Below are 24,853 nucleotides of genomic sequence, written 5' to 3' on the forward strand. Positions count from 1 at the left end.
AAGTTTAAGGTTAAAGTTTAAGAAGACTAGAAAGGTAGGAAAAGGCCAAGATATTTAGGACTGTAAAAGTTAAATAAATGAATTTATATTTAAATCTAGTAGAAATAAGAAGCCATTGGAATTTGTTAAGTCTAGGTAAGGGAGTTGACACAGTCATTCTTGCACTTTCAGAAGTTCACTTTGGCAGCAAAATGATAAGAGTGACTGGAGGGGGAGAGGCAGGTGGACCCACCAGATGGGTATTGAAAAAAATAAACTAGGAATGTAGTAATGACGACCTATTGCAAGGTGGTACCAGTATTAAAGGAGAAAAGGGATGATATGAAAGATATTTGTGAAGATAAAGTCCTCAGGAATTGGCAACAGATTGGATATAGGGGCTGAGAGGGATTAAAGAGTCAAGAATGATACAGACATCAAACCTTGGAGGATGATGATGCTCTCAACATTAATACAGAAGTTAGAAAAAGGGAAGGGTCTGGGGAAGGAAAGATAAAGAGTTCATTTTGAGGCATGTTGAGTTTGAGTCTATGGGAAATCCAGGAAAAGATGTTCACTTCACTAGAAGTAGAACGTATCTACGAGATAGGTAGATAGATAAAGATATTGCTATATTGACATATGTAGATAGATATAGATATTGATATATTGATAGATATAATATGTGATATTTATATACACATATATGTGTAAATGTACATATGCATATACATGTATAGATATATATCCACACCACTTAACACTTTGCTTGGCACATAGGGGGGTGTTCAATAAATGCCTTTGCTTCTCTTTTCATTTCTTAACTTCTTTTATTATGGTTTTGACCTCATCATTGGGGCACAATATTTCAAACTGGATAACCCACACTCATCTTAAACTCAACATACACAAAATGAACTCATTATTTTTCCACCTAAAACCTACCCTTCTTCCAAACTTCCCTATTCTCTCACTGTCTTTCTAGTTGCCCAGATTCTCAGCCTTAGTCATCCTTGAGTCTTCACTTTTTCTAACCTCATATATCCAAATAGTTGACAAGTTTGTCAATAGTACGCTCCAGAATATCTCTTATGTCTGGTCCCTTCTCTCCATTTACATGGCTACCACCCTAATTCAGTCCCTTATCCCCCCTCATTTGGGCTGTTGAAATAGTGTTACGATTGGACTCCCTGCCTCAGTCTTCTCTCTTTTCTAATCCCTATTTCAAAGAGTTGTTAAAGTAACATTTTTAAAGAACAAATCTGATTATGTCAATTCACTGAACAATAAGCTCTGATTACTCTTTTACCTCTAGGATCAATCTAGCTCCCTCCTACCTGCTATTTCCCATGCATGACATATTTTTGTTTTAAATAGGCAATCCCCTATTCTGGAATGCTCTCCCTCTACATTGTTACTTCTTAGGAATTCATTAAAAATTCAGTTCATGCTATTTTCTACATGAAGTCTCTCGACTCCCCAGAAGCCAGTATTTCTTTCCAAATTATATTGTTTCTATTATACATGTATTATTTTTTCTTATATGTATACATGTCTCTCCATATACTATATAAGCTCTTTGAATACAGAAACTGTTATTCAATGAATTTTTGGCCTTTGTGTCTAGCACAGGGACTGGTATGTAGCAAAATTAGCATTTAAGATAATGTTTATTTATTGATGATTTTAGAGATTGACTTCATTCTCCCTCAACACTCATATTCAGCCAATTCTGAATCTTCTTTATTTTACCTCTATAATGTCTCTCTCATACATTGCATCCACTTCACTCACACAACCTCTACCTTAGTCCAAAACCTTCTTACCTCTTCTCTGAACTATTGCAGTGGCCTCCTAATCGATTTACCTGCCTCCAGTTTCTTCCCCTTCAATATATCTTCCATGAAGCTGCCAATTTGACATTCCCAAATAGAAGTCTGAATGTGGGACCTCACTACTCAAAAATTTTCAGTGTCAATCTATAATTTCTAGGATAAAAGACACTTTCCTATGTTAGGCATTGGAAGCCCTCCCTAATATTTCCCCTCACCTACCTTCCCAGTCTATTTCATATTGCTTCTCTTCATAATCTTGCTGTTCCAGAGGCACCTGGAACTACATTGACCACCAAGTGGTACAATGGATAGAACAATAGTCTTGGAGTCAAGAAGACCTGAGTTGAAATCTGGCCTCAGATTCTTACTGTGACCCTTGGCTTAACTTCTGTCTACCTCACTTTCTTCAGCTGTAAAATGGGGATAATAATTGTATCTGCTTCTCAGAGTTGTGAGGATCAAATGAGATAATATTTTTGCGGTGCCCAGAATATAATATATGCTTAATAAATATCTGCTTCCTTACTACCTACTCAAACTAACTTAATATCTATCCCCTGTACATGACATTCCATTTGTTTATAAGCCACTATACTTTCATATAAGTAATCCACCACATCTAGAATGCCACTGGTCACATCCATAGTAGGTTGACAAGGTAGGATATAAACAGAGGTCCTCTGAAATCAAATCCAGCATTGTTTTGATAATGCTTTTGCTTATTGTTAAAGTAATTTTCCTTCTTAATGGGAAGATCTTCCCCATCTATTAATAGGTTTATGTGACCTGCTTAAGTCACATGGAAGCCTGACTCACATGAATCTAAGTCACATGGAACAGGAAGGGGTGGAACAGGAAGAGGTGGAGCTAGAGCAGAGCTGAGAGGAAGTTAGAGAGCAATCAGAGCTGGTAAAGGTAGCAACTAGTATGAGTGAAAGAGCCTGTTTGTGATTTGTTTAAGGGAGCTGGTTTGTGGGAAGCCTAACAGAGGGAAGGCTTAGGTATGGTATTGCCCTCTGCATTGTTATTGTGTATAGATTTCTTTGTTACTATGACGGATTTGGCTTTCTGATATTGGGATTTGGCTTAATGTTTTGGTTCTGTCTTCCATGTGGAGAGTCTGTTGTATTTCACGACTCAGAGTTGCCCTGGGATATTCATTGCTGCCATAGGTACTGTGAATATTGTGTTGAAGTTACAAGCATGCATTCCACATAATCACTGACCTGAATTGACTCGAGAGTATGTTTCTTCTCTTTTTTACATAAGAAAAGCAAAGATCATATTCCAGTGTAATTTGAAAAAAAGAGATAAAGATAAATCTATTTTGGAAAATATTTATTATTTCTGCATTTACGTTTCAATTCATGGTAAGAGAAAATGGAATACTATGTCCAATTTCTGTCTTTCTAGATGTTAACCTTCAGCCCTACAGGATGTATGAGTACAGAATTGCTGCATGGAACAGCCATGGGCAAGGTTTCAGCAATGCTTCCAGGGCCAAGACAAAGCAGGATGTGCCACAAGGAGTGAGTCCTCCTACATGGACCAAAATGGACAATCAGGAAGATGTAATTGTTTTAAACTGGAAGAAACCTATTCAACCAAATGGTATCATTTTCCTTTTTAAATGGTAGTATCTTAATGTCCATAAAGAATTTACTTGAACCTAATCAACAGGGGAATAGCTTTAATTCAGTCCAATAAACCCTTATTTTTATTTTTATAATTTATTTATTTTTCAGTTCTTAACATTTACTTCCATAAGAATTTGAATTCAAAATTTTCTCCCCATTTCTCCCCAATCCCCACCCCAGGACAACATGCACCCCATTCACTCCTTCCTCTAATTTGTCCTCCCTTCTATTACCGATCCTTCTTCCATCTCCCCTCCCTCTATTTTCCTGTAGGGCAAAATGGATTTCTGTACTCCATTGCCTGTATAGCTGAATTTCCAGTTGCATGCTAAAACAATTTTTAACATTCATTCTAAAAATTTTGAATTTCTTATTCTCTCGCTTCCTCCCCACCCACCCTCAAGGAGAAAACAAGCAGTTCAATATAGGCCATACATGAGTAACAATGCCAAGCATTTCCATAATAGTTATGTTGTAAAAGACTAACCACATTTCCCTCTGTCCTATCCTCCCTTTCATTTATTCCATTCTCTCCCATGACCTGTCCTCCCACAAAAGTGTTTGTTCCTGATTATCCCTTTCCCCAATTTGCTGTCCCTTCTGTTATCTTCCCTCTCCTATCCCCTTCCCTCTTGCCTTCCTGCAGGGTAAAATAGATTTCTATATCCAATTTAGTATGTATTATTCCCTCCTTAAACCAAATCCCGTGAGAGTAAGGCTCAGTTATTTCCTTTCATCTCTTCCCTGTTCCCCTCCATTGTAGAAATTCTTTCTTCCCTCTTCTATATGAGATGATTTGCTACATTCTGTCTCTCCCTTTCTCCTACTCCTAGTACATTCCATTCAGCAGTGAATTTTATTTATTTTAGGCATTGTCCCTTCATATTCAGCTCACCCTCTGCCCTCTATGTGTATATATGTACTTATACATATATACACACACATATGTACCTACACATATATAATATACAAATACATACATACACATATATACTATATATACTTACACACATATACATATATGTGTGTGTGTGTGTATATATATATATGTATATATATACATATATGTATGTATATATATATATTCCCTCTAACTACCCTAATACTGAAAAAGATCTCATGAGTTATAAATAACATCTTTCCATGTAGGAATGTAAACAGTTCAACTTTAATGAGTTCCTTAAGGCTTCTGTTTCCTGTTTACTTTTTCATGTTTCTCTTGATTCTTGTATTTGAAAATCGAATTTTCTATTCATCTCTGGTCTTTTCAACAAGAATGAAGGACTCTATTTCATTGAAATTCTATTTTTTCCCCTGAAGTATTACACTCAGTTTTGCTGGATAGATGATTCTTGATTTTAATCCTATCCCCTTTGACCTCTGGAATATCATATTCCAACCCCTTTGATCCCTTAGTATAGAAGCTGCTAAATCCTGTGTTATTCTGATTGCATCTTCACAATACTTGAATTGTTTCTCTCTGGCTGCTTGTAATATTTTCTCCTTGACCTGGAAACTCTGGAATTTGACTACAATATTTCTCAGAGTTTTCCTTTTGGGATCTCTTTCAGGAGGTGATTGATGAATTCTTTCCATTCTATTTTACCATCTGGTTCTAGAATATCAGCACAGTTTTCCTTGATAATTTCTTGGAAGTGATGTCTAGGCTCTATTTTTTATCATGATTTTCAGGTAGACCAATAATTTTTAAATTATCTCTCCTGGATCTATTTTCTAGATGAGTCATTTTTCCAATGAGATGTTTCCCATTGTCTTCTATTTTTTCATTATTTTGATTTTGTTTTATAATTTCTTGGTTTCTTATGTCATTAGCTTCCATCTGCTCCATTCTAATTTTTGAATAACTATTTTCTTAAGTGAGCTTTTGACCCTCCTTTTCCATTTGGCTAATTTTGCTTTTTAAAGCATTCTTCTCTTCATTGACTTTTTGGATCTCTTTTACCATTTGCATTAGTCTATTTTTACAGGTTTTACTTTCTTCAGCATTTTTTTGGTTCTCCTGACTTGCTTTCCAAGATTTTCTTGCATCGCTGTCATTTCTTTTCCCAATTTGTCCTCCACCTCTCTTACTTTATTTTCAAAATCCTTTTTCACCTTTCCCATGGCTTAAGACCATTGCATATTTTTTTGAAGATTTTGGATATAGAAGCCTTGACTTTGATATTTTTCTCTGATGCTTTGCTATGTTCTTGCTCATCTGAAAGGATGGAAGAAAACACCTTTTCACCAAGAAAGTAACCTTCTGTAGTCTTACCTTTTTTACCTTTTGGGGGCCTTTTCCCAGCCAATTACTTGACTTTTGAGTCCTTTGTCAAGTGGAAGCTATACTACCCTAGGCTTCAGAGGTTTTGTGCAGTTGTTCTCTGAGATATCTCTAGGGACCTGTAAGTTCTCAGTTCCTCCAAAGTGGCACAATCAAGGGAGAGAAGTTTACTCCTCTCCTGACCTACACTCTGTTCTGGGAGCAATTATAAGTACTCTTTTCTTCCCAGGATCTGCAAGTAAAATTCCATCTCCAGAGTCTCTACCAGCTCCACCATGCCAGTGCTCCTCCTCGCCCCAGGACTGACACTCAGGCCTAAGATTCAGCAGCTCGATTCCCCCAGGGTCTTTAGGCTTAGGGCTCCAAAAATGGATGCTACTGCCACAATGACTGCCACAGCCCTCAGTCTGGGATTGGGGTCAGACTATGTTCCCCTCTCATCCAGGTGAAAGAGTTTTCTCAGTGACCTTTGAAGCTATCTTTGGGGTTTGTGGGTTGAGAAATCTGGGAACTGCAGCTGCTACCTGTGATTCTCCACCCTGAAGCCTGCTCCAGTGCTATCCATGCTGCATGGCCCCAGGCTGGGCTACGCTCAGCTCTGAGCCTGGTGTGATAGACATTTCCTGTCAGCCTTCTAGGCTATCTTGGGCTGAAAATCTCTTTTACTCTGTCATTTTATGGCTTCTGCTGCTCTAGAATTTGTTTAGAGACATTTTTACAGGTATTTTATGAGCTATGAGGGGAGAGCTAGAGCAGGTTCATCTTTCTACTTCACCATCTTGGCTCCCCCCTTCAATAAACACTTTTTAAGCCCCTACTATGTGCTGTTGTAGGGCCATCTTGTTCCATGAAGTTGAAAGAAAGAACAGCCTTACATGGTAAAAAAGAAAGCAAAGTGAAAATTCCAAATTGTTCCTTCTATAAAAGAAATCTTTGGGAATTTAGTGTTCTATCCTCCAGACTTAGAGTTAGGAAGGAAGGAAATTGGGAAGGTGTTAAACATCCATGGCTAAGTTCAATGTCAGATAATGACCTAAAGTACTGACCGTGATCCTTACCTACTAAAAAAAAATTCCAGTGGCAACTTCTTGACTTCAGAATATTTTCACTAGCCTCTGTTTGGCTTTTGAATCCCTTCACAATCCAGCTCCAGCCTACCCAGCTACTTTCCTTTACATCCTCTAAGGTCCAGAACATCTAGTTTGCTTGCTATTCTCTATGCACAATATACTATCCAGCAATACCTGCCTTCATAGGCATGACCTTTCCTCACTTTGTGATATCCTGTCACCTCCTCCTTTATTCTAGGACTCAAGCACCTAACCAGAATAGTCAAGTTACAGGAAAACTTCTCACTCTTAGGGATATGCTCCTCCTCTCTAGGGTGAAAAAATGTGCCCACATCATACTTTTAAATTTAATCTGCATTATTAACATTTTTATATCACTTTCTTAAGTCTTTAATTAAACAATAAATCAAACCAAGATTTGTCACATTTTATGAGGAGTAAATACGCTGAAATTTTAACAGCTTTGAGCCTTTTCATGCTATCTCCAGCATACCCTTGGCCTCAGACCCATCAGAGCAGGCTGACTGTTCAACTGAATTGGAAGAGATGGGAATCACTAATATATTCCTTTCACTGAGATAGAAGATCACTAGGCCTTGTGGTTTACCACTGCTTTCTGAGGTTTTCCAGACCTTACCATTTGTCCTGACTTGAAGCCCTCCAAATCCATATGTTATAATCTGGTCTTCTGATGCAACTAACCTAAGGATTCTTGGAACTTTCCATCTGCTTCACCACTGATTTTTTTCTTTATGTATTGTTTTCCTTAAAGTGAAAGATCTTTGAGAGCATGGATTTTCTTGTTTCTTAAAAAGGTATATCCTCATATGTGTGTATGTGTGTTGTTTTTTCCAATAGATGTGGTATTATTGATGGAGGAACTTTATTTTTGTCTTTATGTTCCCAGCACCTAGTATAGTATCTGGCACATGATGTTAATATTGGGCTCTTAATGTTTGAAGTATTGTATTGAATTGAATTAGTAAATTCTTAGTTATCTGCCTTTCCATTGCCGACATTGTAGAATACTCATAGCAAATGTTTAGTCAAAGCTAAGACCCTGTTGGGTCCCAGCATCTTCCTGGGTGTTTTTTATCAAAGTATAGTGTGTTCAGTGAAGCAAACTTATTTTCACATTTGCCTAAGATAAACAAAATTTGCAAGGGGGTTGCGGAGTGAAGAAAATGTAGAGATTATACAATTTATTTCAAAGTCAAATGATTATGATTTTGGATTGTCTGTGCTGTTGGCCACACACCACCGCCACCATCACTCAATGTACATAATTCAAAATTGATTATGTGCAGTCACATAATGGTTATTTCCTTTTTTAAAAAATTTTAATAAGCAACAGTTTCTTCTCACCTTCCTACCCCTCTGTCAGCAGGTTGTAGTGTTGTTAAAGGTCCTCTAGAATCATGGTCATCACATTGACAACAGATCTTAAGTCTTTCAAGGAGGTTTTTATTATTGTTTTAGATATTTTCCTGGTTCCACTCACTTCATTTTGTACCAGTTCATATAACTTTTCTCAAGTTTCTCTAAAACTCTCACTTGAATAATTTCTTACAGCTCACTAGAACTGTATTACATTCATATACCATAATTGTCTAATCTTTCTGTTTGATGAGCATCCCCTAATATTTAAGTTCTTTTCCCATACTAAGATCTGTTATAAATATTTTTTCTTCACCTTGAATCACAAGAGCCAGTATAGGTTTGCTCTATGATGACAAATACTCCAGTGCTTTATACCTATTCCTTAATAGATAGTGTTAATGATTGGCTGTGGTTAAAAAAATCCATGATTGATGATGCTTTTATCTAATGAAGTTCTGGGACCAAAAGGTAGATGGTCTATATCTAGGCTTATACACAAAGCTTTTCTAGTGTGATCTGCCAGTACTTATGCTCTGATGACTTGATCTTCAGAAATTCAGGTTCCCATTCACACCAAGGAAAACGTCAGTGTTGGACATTAGTAGAATAATAGAATGTCTGAATTGTGAAATTGATAATAATATAAGCATAATATTAACTAAAAATAATGTTTTTCTTACTAATGAATTTTCAAAGTGACTAAAGTAAATGACATTTCAAGAAGAGAAAAATTTTCCTCTTTCATTTAGGTCTCATCATTCATTACATTGTTCTCCGAAATGGTATTGAACGTTTCCGGGGGACAGATATGAGCTTTGTGGATGCCAACGGGATTCAACCATATCAGGAATATTCATACCAGCTGAGGGCCTGCACTGTGGCAGGTTGTACTGACAGCTACAAGGTAAAGTGGGTCACTGACTCCAGAGCCATGGTAGGATATATAATATGAAAAACATCTGAATGTCTAGAATTGTTAAAATTATCTGGACAACAGGAAAGGAAGGTTAGCCTCCCCTAACTGGTGACAAGGTAAGTGTTCTTACCTCTGGGTTTGGATAGATATGACTGACAAAAGCTAACAGGAGGTAGACTATTGCTGTATACAATTACCCTATTGGTTTTTATATAGAATATACTTTTCACCCAAACTTCATTTGTTATGGAAAGCTAAGTCTAACCTCTTCTTAATGTATACCAAATGTATGTATGCATAGCTGCACTCATATATGTATACATACACATAAATATGTATATATGTACATATACACATGTCCAAATGTACACTGAAAGTTATGTGTATACGTATTTTTTTCTTGGTGAAAAAGTATAATTTTAGAAACTATGACCTATATTTAATGGCAGCCTATAGTAAGACTAATATGGTAAATGGTTTATGAATAAATGATGAAACTATACTGTAAACCAATGACAAAATTACATACAAAACTATCTCAGCATTAGCTCACAAATCTCAACCCTAAGATGCAATAATTGCCTAGACCTTCCATACCATTTCCCACTTAGACCTGGATTGACTCTCACACCTGATTGATTTCCGGTTCATACAGTGACTCTTTTGCAAAACTATCAAAACTGACATGTTAACTATCCTTTCCCAGTCCCAAGATTCCTAAAACTATAAACACAGAATCCTTCAGATAGCTTACCTATTTTCTCTTCAAAGCCTGTCTCTGCCACTAAGCAGCTATGGTAAGTCATTTGATTTCCTTGGACTTGTTTCCTCCTCTACAAATGAGAATGTGGGAGAGGGAAATTATGTGTATTTGGACTCTAGAGTCCTCACTAGATCTAGAATATTGATTCAATGGAAGGTACCCCTTCTCAAAATCTTTCCTTTCTCTTGATTACATTAGGGAGAAACTTTCAATTGGTTGCTAATGGTCTTTAACTTCTTCAGTTCAAAAAAATCATCACCAAGAGTATTTACTCAACTGATAAAAATTAATCCATTCGTAATAGAGTAAAAAATTTCATGAGTTGCTGCAACATTAAAACTTTATCATCTGGTAGCCATCCTTTTAGTAATATTTATAAAAGCATTGATTTATAGAGTTTAGTGCTAGAATGGAGCTTAGAGATCATTTAGTACTTAGCCAGGCCAGGTTTCAAATGATGAACACAGAACCTCTCCTAGACTTATACTTGAAGTCATTCTTATCTTAGTAAGAACTGTCAGAACTTCTGTCCCTGATATCATAATCTCTAAAATTTCGGATAACCTCCATATCATGAAGAAATTTTTTAGTGGAGAATATTGCAAAAAGAAAACCAAATGTTTTAGATTTAGACCTAAAATTTTGTTAGTATACTGAACTTTCACAGTATAAATTCCCCATACCAATACATGTCCTCAGTTATTCCTTGTTTTGGTCTTAGAGGGTTTCTCAGGGAATTATGGAATTAAGTGCCTCTTTTGGAGGTATGTGTCAGAGGCAGGACTTTAGCCAAAATCTACTTGATTCTGAGACTAGACATCTATCCACTGCACATGCTACCTTTCTGTTGTAAATTGTTTATGTTGATAAATTGTAGCTTTATTCATTAATTGTGTTTCATGAGTAGCCATGAAGCATAAGTATGAAAAAAAAAGGCATCAAGGAATTATATGTTAGAAAGGATGAGCTTCCCTGTGAAGATGGCAGAGTAAAAGCAGAGGCTTGCTTGAGCTCTCCCCTAAACCCCTCAAATATCTGTAAAATTGACTAAATAAATTCTAGAGCAGCAGAACCCACAAAATGACAGAATGAAACAAATTTCCAGCCCTAGACAACCTAGAGGGTCAACAGGAAGGGACTATTGCACCAGACTGGGAGCAGAACACAGTCCAGGGTGGGCCATGCTTAGCACCACCAGGGCCTGAGCAAGCTTCAGAGCACTGAATAACTGGCAGCTGTGGCAGTTTTCAGATTTCTCAACCCTGAAATGCCAAGGACAATGTGAAAAATTAGTAGGAAAAGTCTGTCTCACCTGTGTGAGAGAGAAACATGGCCTGGCCCCAGCCCCATGGCATCAGAGGGGGTGGCGGAGCTAGCATGACCACAGTAGTTATTTCTAGAACTTTAGGCCTTCAGATTGTGGGGGTATTTAGCAGCTGATCAAAGGGGCATTGCAGGGATCTCTTTGCCAGAGCTGAGGTGGGATTCTCTTCCTTTGCCCTGTTTAGATCTGGGTCACAGTCCTAGGGTGGTGGTTCTGGAGCGAGGAGGAGTGCTGCCATGGTAGAGTTTGTGGGAGTAGTGGAGAGGGAATCCTTTCTGCAATTCCAAGGCAGGAAAGAATGCTTGAGGTCACTCACAGACCAGTGCACAGACCAGGAAAGGAGTAAACACCTTTTCTTTGATCCTATAACCTCAGAAGAACTGAAAATTTACAAGTCCCTTGAAGTATCTCTGAAAACAGCTGCACCAAACTCCTGAAGCTTGGGATAGTACACTTCCCCCCTATCACTGGAAGCAGAGACCTACCTTGACAAAGAGCTCAAAAGTCAAGTAATTGACTTAGAAAATGAGCAAATAGTGGGGGGAGAAATCAGACTATAGAATCTTACTTTGGTGATGAGGAAGATCAAAACATACAACCAGAAGAAGACAACAAAGTCAAAGCTCCTCCATCCAAAGCCTCCAAGAAAATTATGAATTGGTCAAAGGCCATGGAAGAGTTCAAAAAGGATTTTGAAAATCAAGAAAGAATGAGCTAGACACATGGTTAGAGTGAGAGATGACAGATGGACAGTCAGAATTTTATATTAGGAGCCTCATAATATCAATACAAAGAAGAAAAGTCCTCCAGGAGGTGACGTATCTCTCCTCACCTCCCCCACCACCATGTCAGACTTATGGGAAGACATTGACAATAGACACATAGGATGGAGAGGCATGGATACATTGTATCTGCATTGGTTAAAGATATTTCCAAATCATTGTGATCACAGATTCATTTGATAATTTACTAATTCTTATCATTCATTATAAATATTAACATACATTTTAAATGACTATGCACATATATGTGTAAGTATATATAAATTATGAAATAGGCAGCATTGAGTAGTAATCATTATTTTGATAGCTAACATTAATAGAGTCCTTTAAGGTTTGAAAAATGCTACAGTTGTGTTATCGCACCAGATGCTTTCAACAACCTCTTGAAGTAGATGTTATTACTAACTGTGACTCAGAGATGTTAAGTGACCTGCCCAGGATCTCAGAGCTTGTAAGAATCCAAGGTGGGATTTGAACTCAGGACTTTCTAATTTCAAGCTCTGCCCTCTATCTACTATTCTGCAAGTATCTACCATCTACTCTTCTACCCAGAGAGCAGACTTTAGATTTCTTCACTCGATTTCTCTCACACTAATTGTGAGAACTCAGGAAGGTCATGACGACTCAGTGCCACTAAACAACCTACTAGGATTATCAATTACAGAGCAGTGACTCATTTAAATTGTTAGGAAAAAGCCCTCACTAGGAATTGCCTATAACAGTAAAATCACAGATATACACCCCTCCCCATAATATATATAAAAAATGTTTTTATCCAAATTAATTAACAAATAGTGTATACTGTTGCCAGATCTCACCTCTGACCTATGTTTTTTCACCTTTAAAATGGGGATAATAATACATCCACCATCTACCTTATAGGATTATTGTGAGGGGAGTCATTTTAACTATAAAACATAATATAAACATGTTATTATCAGACCGAACATTAATTGACAAGGATTTATCCCGTGCTTTATGCTGACATTGTAAGGGTACCAGTGGAGTATAGATCTTCTCTTTCTATTTCATAATTTCTTGATGATGTTAAAGTGCCAGGCACCAGAAATATAAAGAGTAAATAACAACTTAAAGGTACTTAATTTCTAACATGATAATAACTATAGTTATTTAGAAGAAGACGATAAAATTTGCAGAGAATCCTAAAGGCCTGCAGATGACCCCAGGACATTCCTTTACCTTCCTACTCTCCACTCTACAAATGAAGGCGCTACAAAAGGCAGTTATAGCTTGAAGATTCTTTATCTTTTGTACCCAGGTCAAATAATGATTGAATCTCAGGCCTCCCGGGTGATGGAGGTAAAGACCTTATCATATAATTTCAATGGGGAATAAGGAGGAGGCATAAGCTGGGACAGACAAACCAATTAAATTAGGTAAGGGGATGGGGGCGGGGGGGAGGTCCAGAAGTAGTAACATGAAAAGATTAATCAAAGAGGAAAATGTCCCAGGTTCCATCTACTTGTCAGAACTAAGCATGTTGTTGCTCTATCTCAACAGGGATCACCTGGAAGGAAGAGGTAGCTGTGAAGTTCATATACTCTGTGCTTGATGCCCACTAGAAATAGTCTTTTCACCTGAAAAGAGAACTGGGACAACCTCCTCACCCAAGATGGGAGAGGAGTCCAAATAAAATGTTCAGTCAAACCAATCAGTTGCCGTCTGCGTTTGCAGTTGCGTGTTTAACAGTGACTCAGAAGCATCCTGGGTTGTGCCACCATGTAGACAGATGGTGACTGATCGGTTCGACCAAAAGTTATAGTTGGAATGATTCAGAAACAGCCCTGCTGCCGTGTGTGAAGCATGTGTCTCCATGACACCAAAACAATTGGTTAAAAAGAGAAATCGAAGTTAATTCAGTGATAAATTCAGCCAGTATTTGTCGACCTTTTTTTTTCTTTAACACTACATAGAGTAAACAACTGGGTGATTACTTCTTTTAACTTCTCAGTTGGCTGTCGTGTAGATCCAAGCTTCTGCGAACTTATGTTAGAAGTCTAGAAAAGGCTGTGGGGTGACACTTTTAGCCATATTGTGTGGAAGCAAGTTCCGATGTGTGTTTTGCTCCATATTTGCTAGTGCTTAAAAATGTACAAAATCAGGCTATTAAAATGCAAAGACACTGATGAACCATATGGAAGAAAGTTATCAAGAGTTCTCTAGGAAGATATTTTGCCAGCCAGATTTTGCTTGTTTGAACCGACTGCCGTCAAAATTGTTGTGAACCTGTTGTGATAAATGAGAGTCTTAGACTTATGTAATATATTCAAGGTCAGATTTCATTGTTTAAATAGAAGGGGTGGGAGCACGGGAGGTGGGGGGTGGACTGAAGGACTGATTCCCCAAGCCCTTGCTAATGATATGCCAGGCCAGACAACAACATTTTAAAACGAAAGTGACATTCTTCATTGATCAGGAAACCTAGTGTACTATTACAATAAATTGCTGTTTAATTCCAATGTCTTCAGGTAGTTGCAGCTACCATCCAAGGAGTCCCAGAGAGTGTACTGCCTCCAGCAATAACAGCCCTGAGTGCAGAGGTGCTGCATCTGAGTTGGAGAGTCCCTGAGAAACCAAATGGTGTCATCAAAGAGTACCAGGTCAATCAGTCTGAGAAAGGTCTTATCCACACTGACACTAAGGGAAGGATGCAGCATACGGTCACAGGTAAAGAATACAAAACCTGTGGGGCAGGGAGGAACATTTTGTTACTTGAGTTAAGGAGAAAAAATATCCCAAGGGTGTTCTTTTGAGATGTCAGATCACATCCAAACGATGGGTTGTCTTGACGTTTGAAAAGGTCTTATCTAGTTACACACTAGCAAGATTAAGCCAAAATAACAGTTTAAAAAGTAATTTCATTGTAGCTAAGGAATACATTATGTGGTTTTTTGGGTATCAGTCTTCTCTTTTTAACTACATTTTCTTTGCATTAAGCATAAAATGAGTTTTCTATACTCTATAGCGATGGGGAGGGAGAAAGGATATGGCCAAGAATCAGTGCCTAGTAATCAGCTAATCAGATTTAGAATTGAAATGCACTTTCAAGACCATATAGTGTGGCCGTTTCATTTTACAAATGAGGACACTGAGGCCTAGAGACATAAAGGGACCAAGATTACACTAGTTTTGGTAGAATCTGGAGAAACATAAAAATTTTACCTGCACATATTTCAATTCAGTTGAACAAACGTATTTGTTTAGTCTTGTGAAGGACACTGTGCTCTAAGGTTAGGGGGCACAGTTCCTGATTTCCCAGTTACTTAGGGAGATGTGACAGAATCTGGATACTTATAATAAATAACACTAAATAATAAATGCACATAAAAGACAAAATGGGTAATATTTGCATGGATAATTATTTGAAGAAATTAAAACATCTCAAGAAGTGTTGAAAGTTTAAATTTCAAATCCTTCAACAAACTTTAAAAGTTTTTCAAACTTCTATCTCACAATCATTACTCTGACCAATGCCTTCACTCTGGCAGGCATGTTTCTTTCTGTGGACACTCGCTCAGGTATTTGCAGGGACCATTCTAATCATAAAGAGCAAAGATTAGCTTACCACGGACAGTAAAGCAAATTCTCTCTTCTTTGATAGATAGCTTCAGTGACTCATAAACAAGTGTTCTTCTCTAACATATGCAAAAGAGACTCTATAAAAGGTGCCTACTTGACTATAACAACTGGCTAAGCTATTTCAGTACCATGAGCTGAATCACTGACAGTAGAGTTGGAGAATACCTAATAACATCAAATGATACATATCTCAGGGTTTTCATTCCTTACATCCTATCACCATATGCATATAATTAATAAAATGTTAATTAGATGGCATCTTTATTTGTTTCACATATTTTGTTTTGTTCAAAGTGCTTTATCATACATACTCTCATTTCTTTTTCACAACAATCTTTTTACTTCTGTAGGCTAGATAAGTTTAGTGACAGGTTCAGGGTTACAGGAGACATGGCATAGTGGAAAGCTGGCCTCAGAACTAGGAAGATGGAAGTTCAAGTTCTGTTTCTAACATATACTGGCTGTGTGACCTTGGATGAGTCACAACCTTTCGATAATCTGTACTAGTCTCTGACTTTCTAAGTTTCAGAGAAGGTGCTGACCTACATTAGAAGAGAAGGACCTTTGCTGGGACCTCTCCATATCAGTGAAATTCCAAGTCCCCTCTTTATCATTGTTCTCAGCTAAGGTCATACTATGAACTAGTAAGAGTAATAACCTATAGCTGTCTCCTAGTCTAGTAAGCTACTCACAAAGTCATACTCAAGGTGAGAAAATTTATGCTGTACCCCTGGGCATCAAAGATAGTCAACATCCAGTGAGACATTCTTCCTTGGTCCAAAGATCTTCTGCCACTATACTAACATATTCCATTACCTACTATCCCCAAGTCACCATACCACAAGAGTCTTATCCCTATGGGATCTATCTTCTCCCAACACTAGAGGTCACCCTCCTTCTATCAGCATGACTGTACCTGACTGGGGCATACCCTACCCTACCTCAGCTCAACTGAAATTTCCTCTAATGTCAAAATCTGTAACGATAGCATTGCCAATTCCTATATTATGCTGCCTCCCATAATAAGTAGACATCCAGGGGGAAAAAAAGGCAGGAATAAAGGGTGGATATGTCAGGATCATAGGTATGAAGTAATAAATTCAAAGTTATGGCACATTAAAATTTTAGACTACAAAGAATTTCATTAATAAAGAAGGATAATAGTAATAATAAACATTGATACAGCACTTACTATGTGCCAGGCACAGTGCTTTACAATTATTATCTCATTTAATCTTTACAACAATCCTGGGAGACAGTTGCAGTTATTCTGTTCATTTTACAGATAAAGAAACTGAGGCAAACGGAGGTTAAATAACTTGCCTGGGCTCACACAGTAAAGTATCTCAGGCCAGATTTCAACTTAACTTCTTCTGACTCCAGGCCTGATGCTCTATCTACTTTGCTACTATACTACTTTGAATAAATTTTATGTTTCCTAAATCAATTATTTTCTATAAAAACTTTGAATTTCTCCCAGTCCTACTAAATCATGCTTTTAGAGACTATATAACTAGGCTAAATTTAAATAGCACTATTTTAGATCAGCAGTAAATCTAGGTGGTGCAGTGGACAGAACACTGGGCCTGGACTCAAGAACTTAATTTAATCCTCTGTCAGATAACTTCCTAGTTATGTGATCTCAGGCAAGCCATTTAACCTCTGTCTGCCTCTGTTTCCTGAACAATAAAATGAAGACAATTCTAGCATCTACCTTACAAGTCTGTTGTGAGGATCAAATGAAATATATATTTGCAAAGTGGTTAGCACAGTGCCTGGCATGTAATAGGTGTTGAATAAAGCTTGTTCCCTAGATCTCCATGGTATTCAATCCCCTGCTTCCCAACCCATATGATCAGTAAGGGCTGTTAATAATTTTTAGGTATAAGAATCACTTTTAATTGACTGGTAATTTTCCTAAAATGCTTTTTTACTTAGAGGCACTCACATGTACTTAATTGCTCACAGAAGTCCTTTCCCATTGGCATATTTTTTTTTTAATTTTCACATAATTTCAGTTCTTATTGAATCACAGCATGGAAAGAGACTGCAAGAGGTCAATAAGTCTTCCTATTTCTTTAGGAAGAGCCAAACATAAACCATTACATATTACAGATGTAATGCTATCCATTTTTTAAAGCCTTGCCCCAAACTGTGATTGATACGTCACTGGTGGACAGAGACTAAAAATATCAACCATGTTTAGTAAGACTTTAGACTTGGACAGTCTTCCAGGAAGAATTCACTTCCGTCTTTTACTGGCTAAGACTGATCACACTCTGGGCCCACTATGGAAGTTTTTCTGATGTAATTGATTGTTCTATTGAGAATATGGAAGAGGCTAAAATGGTCTAATTTATTTCACATTCAATCTCCAGTGTTTGAGAGAAGTACCAACTGGGCCCCTTAGGATACACGTTTTGATTTTCTCATCATTTCCAAAAACACTAGCAATCCCCATGCAACAGTTGAACACTAACGAAGCTGTGGCATTATTCTTTCTGGAGACTTGGAATCTAGGCCCTTACAAAAAGCAACAGGGAAAGAGAGCACCTTGCCTCAGCACCATTGTCTCGATGCTCATTTCTAATTACCTCCAAGCTTGGGAAACATGATCCTGCAAATGCTTTGTGGGAATAGTGGCAAATGTGCTCATCATGTGAAATCCATAAATTGCTTATAATCCTCTCAAGATGTTAAAAAAAAGCATTAAGTAATTGAAGACAGGAAGTCCTCAGTTAATTATTTAGAGGTGTTATCAATGCTTTAAGTAAACTGAAGCATTTTCTGCTATCTCACTGAGTTGAATACCATGGGGATCTAGGGGGTAGCAGCCATCATCTTCTCATATTCTCTAATGCAAACAGCACATGGCAGCTTGTCAATAAAAGACCTTTTTATATCATTTATTACTGAACACTTCCACCATCCTGTACAGAACAATTTGGATGACAGTTATGGCATTGTTACACTTTGTGTTACTACTAGTTCACAAATAGGCCTGCGGATGCTATGTAGTAGGATGGGGTAGCATGGAGGGTAAAAGAATTAACTAAGTAATTAGGGCCAATAGGAGAAAAGAAAGGGCAAGAGTGCCCTCTTTGGCAGCAGATGTGATCACGAACCTCCTGTCTTTTAATTATAGTGGGACTCAGACAAGATGATTAACATTATAAGTTCCTTGTAATAATATTCCAAGGAAGTGAGAGAAGTGACCAATCTTAGATGTCTTACTTAAGTAGGCATTATGAAGGACCAAATCCCACTTTCTCTCATTTCCTTTTGCATGTCATCTGCTGTGATACACAGCTAATGGGAAGACTAGAATTTATACCGAGAGAGCTGCATTCTGCATCATTTTATCCATAGGGGACAGGCTTTAACCCTCGATGTAACATAATCCACAAAACAGAAGCATTTTATAATGGGATTTCATAGTACTTTGTGCCAATTATATGTAACTGGTATGAGTGACAGTTTGATCTGAGACTTCATTAACATAAGATAGTAGAAAATGTATGATAGTTTAGATTTATTGGATTTAGATAAAAGAAATAGAAAAGACAATTGGACTTGTGATCAAGAGAAAAATCTCTAGTTCTGTGTACTATATTTCTGTATTCTCTTGAAAAAGTCATTCAACCACCCCTAGGACTTATTTTCCCAGTCCTCTCAAGGGTCTGTCCTCATTGTGGGAAATTTTTGAGATAAAAGAGACCATGAATTTTCCCCTTTTAGAGAATACTTATAGTTTACTCACACTGCATTAAATAACCAGGCAATTGCCTCAAAAGAAGGAAAAAAATTGTAGTACAAAATAATCAGTCTGTTTACCACTTTAGGTTGTTTAGAAAAAGAGATTTCTTAACATCTCCAGTGCCCCAGAAGTCTCTGAGTGGATGGGAGGAGGGCTGATATAATGTTCCAAGCAGCTTTGCTTAACCACCCTCCAAGGGTTCATGGTCTCTAGAATGTTCAGCCTACTTACACAAAATTTTTTGGTTTAAATTTTCTCCTGCATAAGAACACTGTCTGAATATGGAGAGGAGGAAAAAGCTTAGTAAGTGTGAAACAGTTTGTGCTCCCTGACAGAGTGGCAATTTTAATATATTGAAGTTTTAAACTGCACTAAAAGTTATGGGACACTCTGTCTAAGAATAGTGATAAAAAAGTATTGCAGCTTTGAAGAAGGCATTAAGGTAGTACTAAAGCTGGCAGCCAGCATGTCCCTTTGTTCCAGGTCAACTTGAATTTTAATATACATATGTTTTGTAGGACTATCTGTAACAGGTTTGAAGGTACACATTGCCAAAAGGAGGAAAATGTGGAAGTAAGAAGCAGGAATGATACGAAACTACAGTGAGGGAACACAGCTTGAGTCAGCACTTGGAGTCCCTTGGTCATCAGAAAGAGAGGGAAGAAGGAAAGTCTGAAACTGGAGCTACAAGTTAAACTAAGATACCAGGTCTCACATTTTGTATTGCAAGCCAAACCAGGAGTCAAAGGAATCAGGGTATAGAGAAAATACCAGAATGATATTATTGAAACAATCAATAATTTAGACCAGGAGTGGAGAACATGTGGCCTCAAAAGGTCATGTGTGACCTTTTGACTGAATCCAAACTTCTACAGAATTAATCCTCTTAATAGAAGGATCTCTTCTGTAAAACTTGGACTCAGTCAAAAGACCACACCCAAGGACCTAGAAGACCACATATAGCCTCAAGGTTGTAGGTTCCCCACCTCTGATTTAGAACCTTAAGCTATGTCAGCCGTGAAGGTAAATCAGAAAATTTTCAACTAGACCAAGGAATCAGGAAGTATAGTAGGAAAGGACCTATTCTTTGGAAGGGGAGAGAGAGAAAGAGTAATGAGAGAGGAAGCAGAGGGAGAGAGAGGGAAAGGGGGAAAGAGAGAGAGAGAGAGAATGAATGAAAATATAGGAGAGGTATAAAGGAAGATATATATGATTTTAAACTTACATTAAATGCTCATCAACTGAAATTGGATCATCTAGTTACATGTAAGGAGAAAATGGCGACCCAAGGTAGGTTAAGAAATGAGTTTTTGGAAGTAGAGAAATAATGAGATGATGGATCATGATGGATGTCACTAGAGGAATTACCAAATGGAAAGGACTACAATAGATGAGTTCTTGAAACATTTCTAAATGGATTTTATATACAATATCAGCTCACATATATAAGGGAAATTTATAAAATATGGCCTGATTTCATAGTAATTCTGCACTTATAAGAGTAGTTATAAAATAGCTTGTTTTTATGCCCCCAGAAATGTCCTTTTCTCCTCTGTGGCCCCCAAGGTGTCCTCATGATACAAAAAAAAGGGACCCTAGGCAACAAAGATATATGGTCAATATAGGTGCTTATTAAATTGAGGAAATGCATTCTTAGCAGATTTTTTTAAAAACACAGTTAAACAACCTTTTGGCTGACTTTTTTCTGTCAGTGCTTCTGTTACTGGAGGGAACATCCAAGATAAAACAGAGATCTGCACGCACACACACACACACACACACACACAGAGACAGAAAGAGAGAGAGAGAGAGAGAGAGAGAGAGAGAGAGAGAGAGAGAGAGAGATCCATCATGGTCTTCATAAATAGACCTAGAGATGTGGTAGACACTAGTTGCTGTCATTGAACAACCACTACTTCTCCCTTCTTTCTTCTTGTCATTCTCCTTTGGAGTCCACAAAACTCCTCCCGTAATCTATATGTGAAAATATATCCTCTTGTTTGATTGTTAATCTCTTTCCAAACCTTGAAGAACTATCAATCCCAGGATCTTTTGTGACCAGTCAACCCCTTGCCAGGGGTTATATAAAACATATTACTTTTAAATACATCATGATAACTCTACACTCTTACAACTATTCCCTTCTCTTTATTCACAGCATTCCTACCCCAAGTCAGGTCCTCATCACCTCTGTCCTGGATTTTTCCAATAGACTATTGAGGGATCTCCCTGTCTCAAGTCTCTTTCCTCTCCAATTCCTCCTTTAAACAACTGCCAAAGTGATATTCTTGAAGTCTGCACAGGTCTGATCTCATGATTTCCTTGTTCAATAAATTCTATTGACTCCCTATTACCTCTAGGATCAACTACAAACTCCTTGGTTTGACATTTAAAACCATTTACAAATCCATCTTATTATGTAATACTCCCTTAATGTACTCTTCAATCTAGCCAAATTATCCTTCTTGCTATACCTTATATATGCATTTTGAATTTCCATTTTCTGCCCATTATCCACCATGTCTAGAATGAATTCCCTCTTCTACTCTTTCTCTTAAAATCCTGTTTCCTTCAAAGTTCAGTTCATACCTTACCTCCTAGATGATGGTATTCCTCATTGTCACCAGATGCTAGTGACTTCTCCTTCCCCCATTGCCATATATTCATTTTATATGTTGATTTCATATGTAATTATATGTGTAAATGTCATCTCCCCTGAAATGATGAAAATCCCTTGACTATAGGGAGTTTTTCATTTTTTACTTTCTATCCAAAGTACATAATACATTGTAGGTGCTTAGTAAATGTTTCTTACTTTATAAAATGAGTCCACAAGTCATTTTTAAAAAATGTATCAATGAGTAATATTTTTATCAAAATAACCAAAAGCACACAATTTCAGAAATCTGTAGGATGTCAGAGACTGTCCAGTCAAATGTATCTGCTTGAATCCCCTGTATGATATTATGGTGTGGGGATTTTTTTGCAGGTGTAGCCATCACCACTAAAAGGAACCTATTTTTCTTTTTATTATTCTTATTATTTTTATTTTCAATTTATGGAACAAAATAAACATTTCCTAACACCATACAATAAAAAAGATGATTGCATGTGAAATGATAAATCTACTATGTACAATTGCTATTTCTTCCAAATAGTCAATGAAGTTATCATGAAATTTTTTTCTTTTACTTTTGGACAGATTTAATGATTAAAATTATTTCCTGATCTCAAATCTAAATTTACTTTTCTATAGTATCCATGCTTTATTCATACTTCTCATGCTCCCCTGCCCCGCCAAAAAGCACATTTACTGGATCACTTCTAGGTCCGTATTTTTATATGTAATATTTCTTTTAAATGAGACACACTAGTATTCATGTCATCATGACTACAATTCCTTGTGAGTTCTGACAGTTTTTAGAGGTTCTGATTTAGAAAGACTTTCTAGATAGGGTCATACCCACAGTGATGTCCCTTAGCAATAGAGAGAGAAGGCTAGGAAGGAGGTCATGATGACTGTCATCAAACTCCGAAGATGACCAGTTGAATTGAATTGGCCAAATGTAACAAGCAATTGAAATCAACTGGCTTTGGCATGGGCTACTTGTTTAGGTGAAGTTCATATGTCTTTAGCAACTTGATATCCTCATAACAAAAATGTTCATCCTTAAACTGAGCCTGCCAGCACTTGAGCTAATGACTGACCTTGCTGGAGTCATGATCATGGAAGAGACAAACAGCATTGGAAATGATTGATTGGCTGATTGGATAATATATTCTTTAAGACTGTTTGGCAACCTTTTGGAAAAATAGCAGATGATACAGTACGATAATTGACCAGATGTCTTAAAGGAACACTTATATTCAGAAATCTTGAGGGACAAAGCGTCTTTTACTTAAATGTTCATCTGGAGAATAAACATTAGAAAGCAAGCTGGTTTTTGTATTATGCATTAGTTGTAACTTGCATAGGCATGAATTTGTTTCCCAAATCATGTTTTTATGATCCATAGCAAGACTTCTGCATTTCTTTTTAACACACATTTACTCTTTAAAGTGTAATTGTAATGAGTCTTGTTATATTATGCTTCTTTCTTTTAAAAGAGAACATGATTCCCTGTAGGGGAATTCAAGTAATTTGCTGCCACAGTAATCTTCCCTCTCCTGAAATGTTAAATACTTGGCTTTCCTCCATGTATTTTCCTTTCTCTTCTCTACAACTGCCTTTCTGCCCTTCCTTACTTTTATGCTGAGCATTTGAGTGGTGTTTTCTTTTCTTCTCCTCTAGGACTTCAAGATTAGATTATAGTCAGGACCATCCCTCTGAGACATCTCGTTATTTCTCTCCTCATCTTGTTCAATTCATGAATAGTTCTCATTTGCTATTTTGCCTTTCTCACTGTCTTCTGCTTAATACTGTATTTCTCTTGTAACTTGGTTTAAAGGCCACCAAAATGAGTTTCCTTAAAATGACGTTATTTTTTTGTTGTTTAACTGGGTAAAAACATGTTGACTTCATGGAGCCTGAGGGTTTATAAGGATGAAAGGGAGCTCAAAAGATCTCGTCTGCTTCAATCATCTCTGCCTGATGGCTGTCATTGCTGCCTTCAGTGTAGCAGATGACACAACAATATCCCTTGACCATTAAGTTTGAGAAAGATTGTAGGACATAAGAAATGGTACGTTCTCCATATTATTGAAACTTCAACACCCACATAGTTCATGCATTATAGTGTGTGCTGTGAAATAGGAATTTTGCTTAGACATATTCCCTGTCTGAACAGATTATAATTTAAAGCAACAACTTACATCATAGTAAATACAGATGACACTATTAATGACAATTAAGGTATTGGAGGCTATATTTATTTCTATCTGAATGAAAGAAATCTTGCAATGTTTCTATCAGATTAATATGTCTACTCGGTTGTTTTTCTAGTTAATTGATTTGGTCTAAGAAATAAATTACAGTAAGGCCATTTGACAGTGACCAATATTAGACAGAGTAGCCAAGAGTACAAATGACTAAAATATTAAGTTAAAAAAAAAAACCAACATAGCAATCTTAGTCCTATTTCATTGTTCTATTACCAACAAACATGCCCAAGGTCACACAGTCAATTAGTGTCTGAGGGTAGACTTGAACTCTGGTCCTTCTGACTCCAGGGCCTGAGCTCTATCCACTGTGCCACTAAGTGGCACAGTGGATAAAGCACCAGTACAGGAGGCAGGAGGACCTGAGTTCAAATCTCACCTCAGACACTTGACACTCACTAGGTGTGGGACTTTTGGGCAAGTCACTTAACCCTAATTGCCTCATCCTGGGTCATCTCCAGTCATCCTGATGAATATCTGGTCACTGGATTCAGATGGGCTCTGGAGAAGTGAGGCTGGTGACCTGCACAGCCCTCCCTCACTCAAAACAAAGTCAAGTGCAAGTCATGTCATCATGTCTCTCTGATGGCATGGTCTTCTTCGACAATGAAGGACAAACATGCACACCAACAAACTGACTTGAACCTG

The 24,853-nt window shown here is 37.4% G+C and overlaps 1 protein-coding gene across 1 annotated transcript in view; it reads left to right on the forward strand.

Moving 5' to 3' along the window:
* The window catches only part of USH2A (usherin), a 990,439-nt gene that overhangs the window by 769,303 nt on the left and 196,283 nt on the right, over positions 1 to 24,853 (forward strand). Inside the window, exons 52-54 of the mRNA XM_072647832.1 lie at positions 3,228 to 3,425; positions 8,935 to 9,089; positions 14,460 to 14,658. Coding sequence (XP_072503933.1) covers positions 3,228 to 3,425; positions 8,935 to 9,089; positions 14,460 to 14,658 — 552 coding nt within the window. The remainder of the gene's footprint in view (positions 1 to 3,227; positions 3,426 to 8,934; positions 9,090 to 14,459; positions 14,659 to 24,853) is intronic.

The sequence above is a fragment of the Notamacropus eugenii genome, chromosome 2 (genome assembly GCF_028372415.1).
Source record: "Notamacropus eugenii isolate mMacEug1 chromosome 2, mMacEug1.pri_v2, whole genome shotgun sequence".
In the NCBI taxonomy this organism is placed as follows: domain Eukaryota; kingdom Metazoa; phylum Chordata; class Mammalia; order Diprotodontia; family Macropodidae; genus Notamacropus; species Notamacropus eugenii.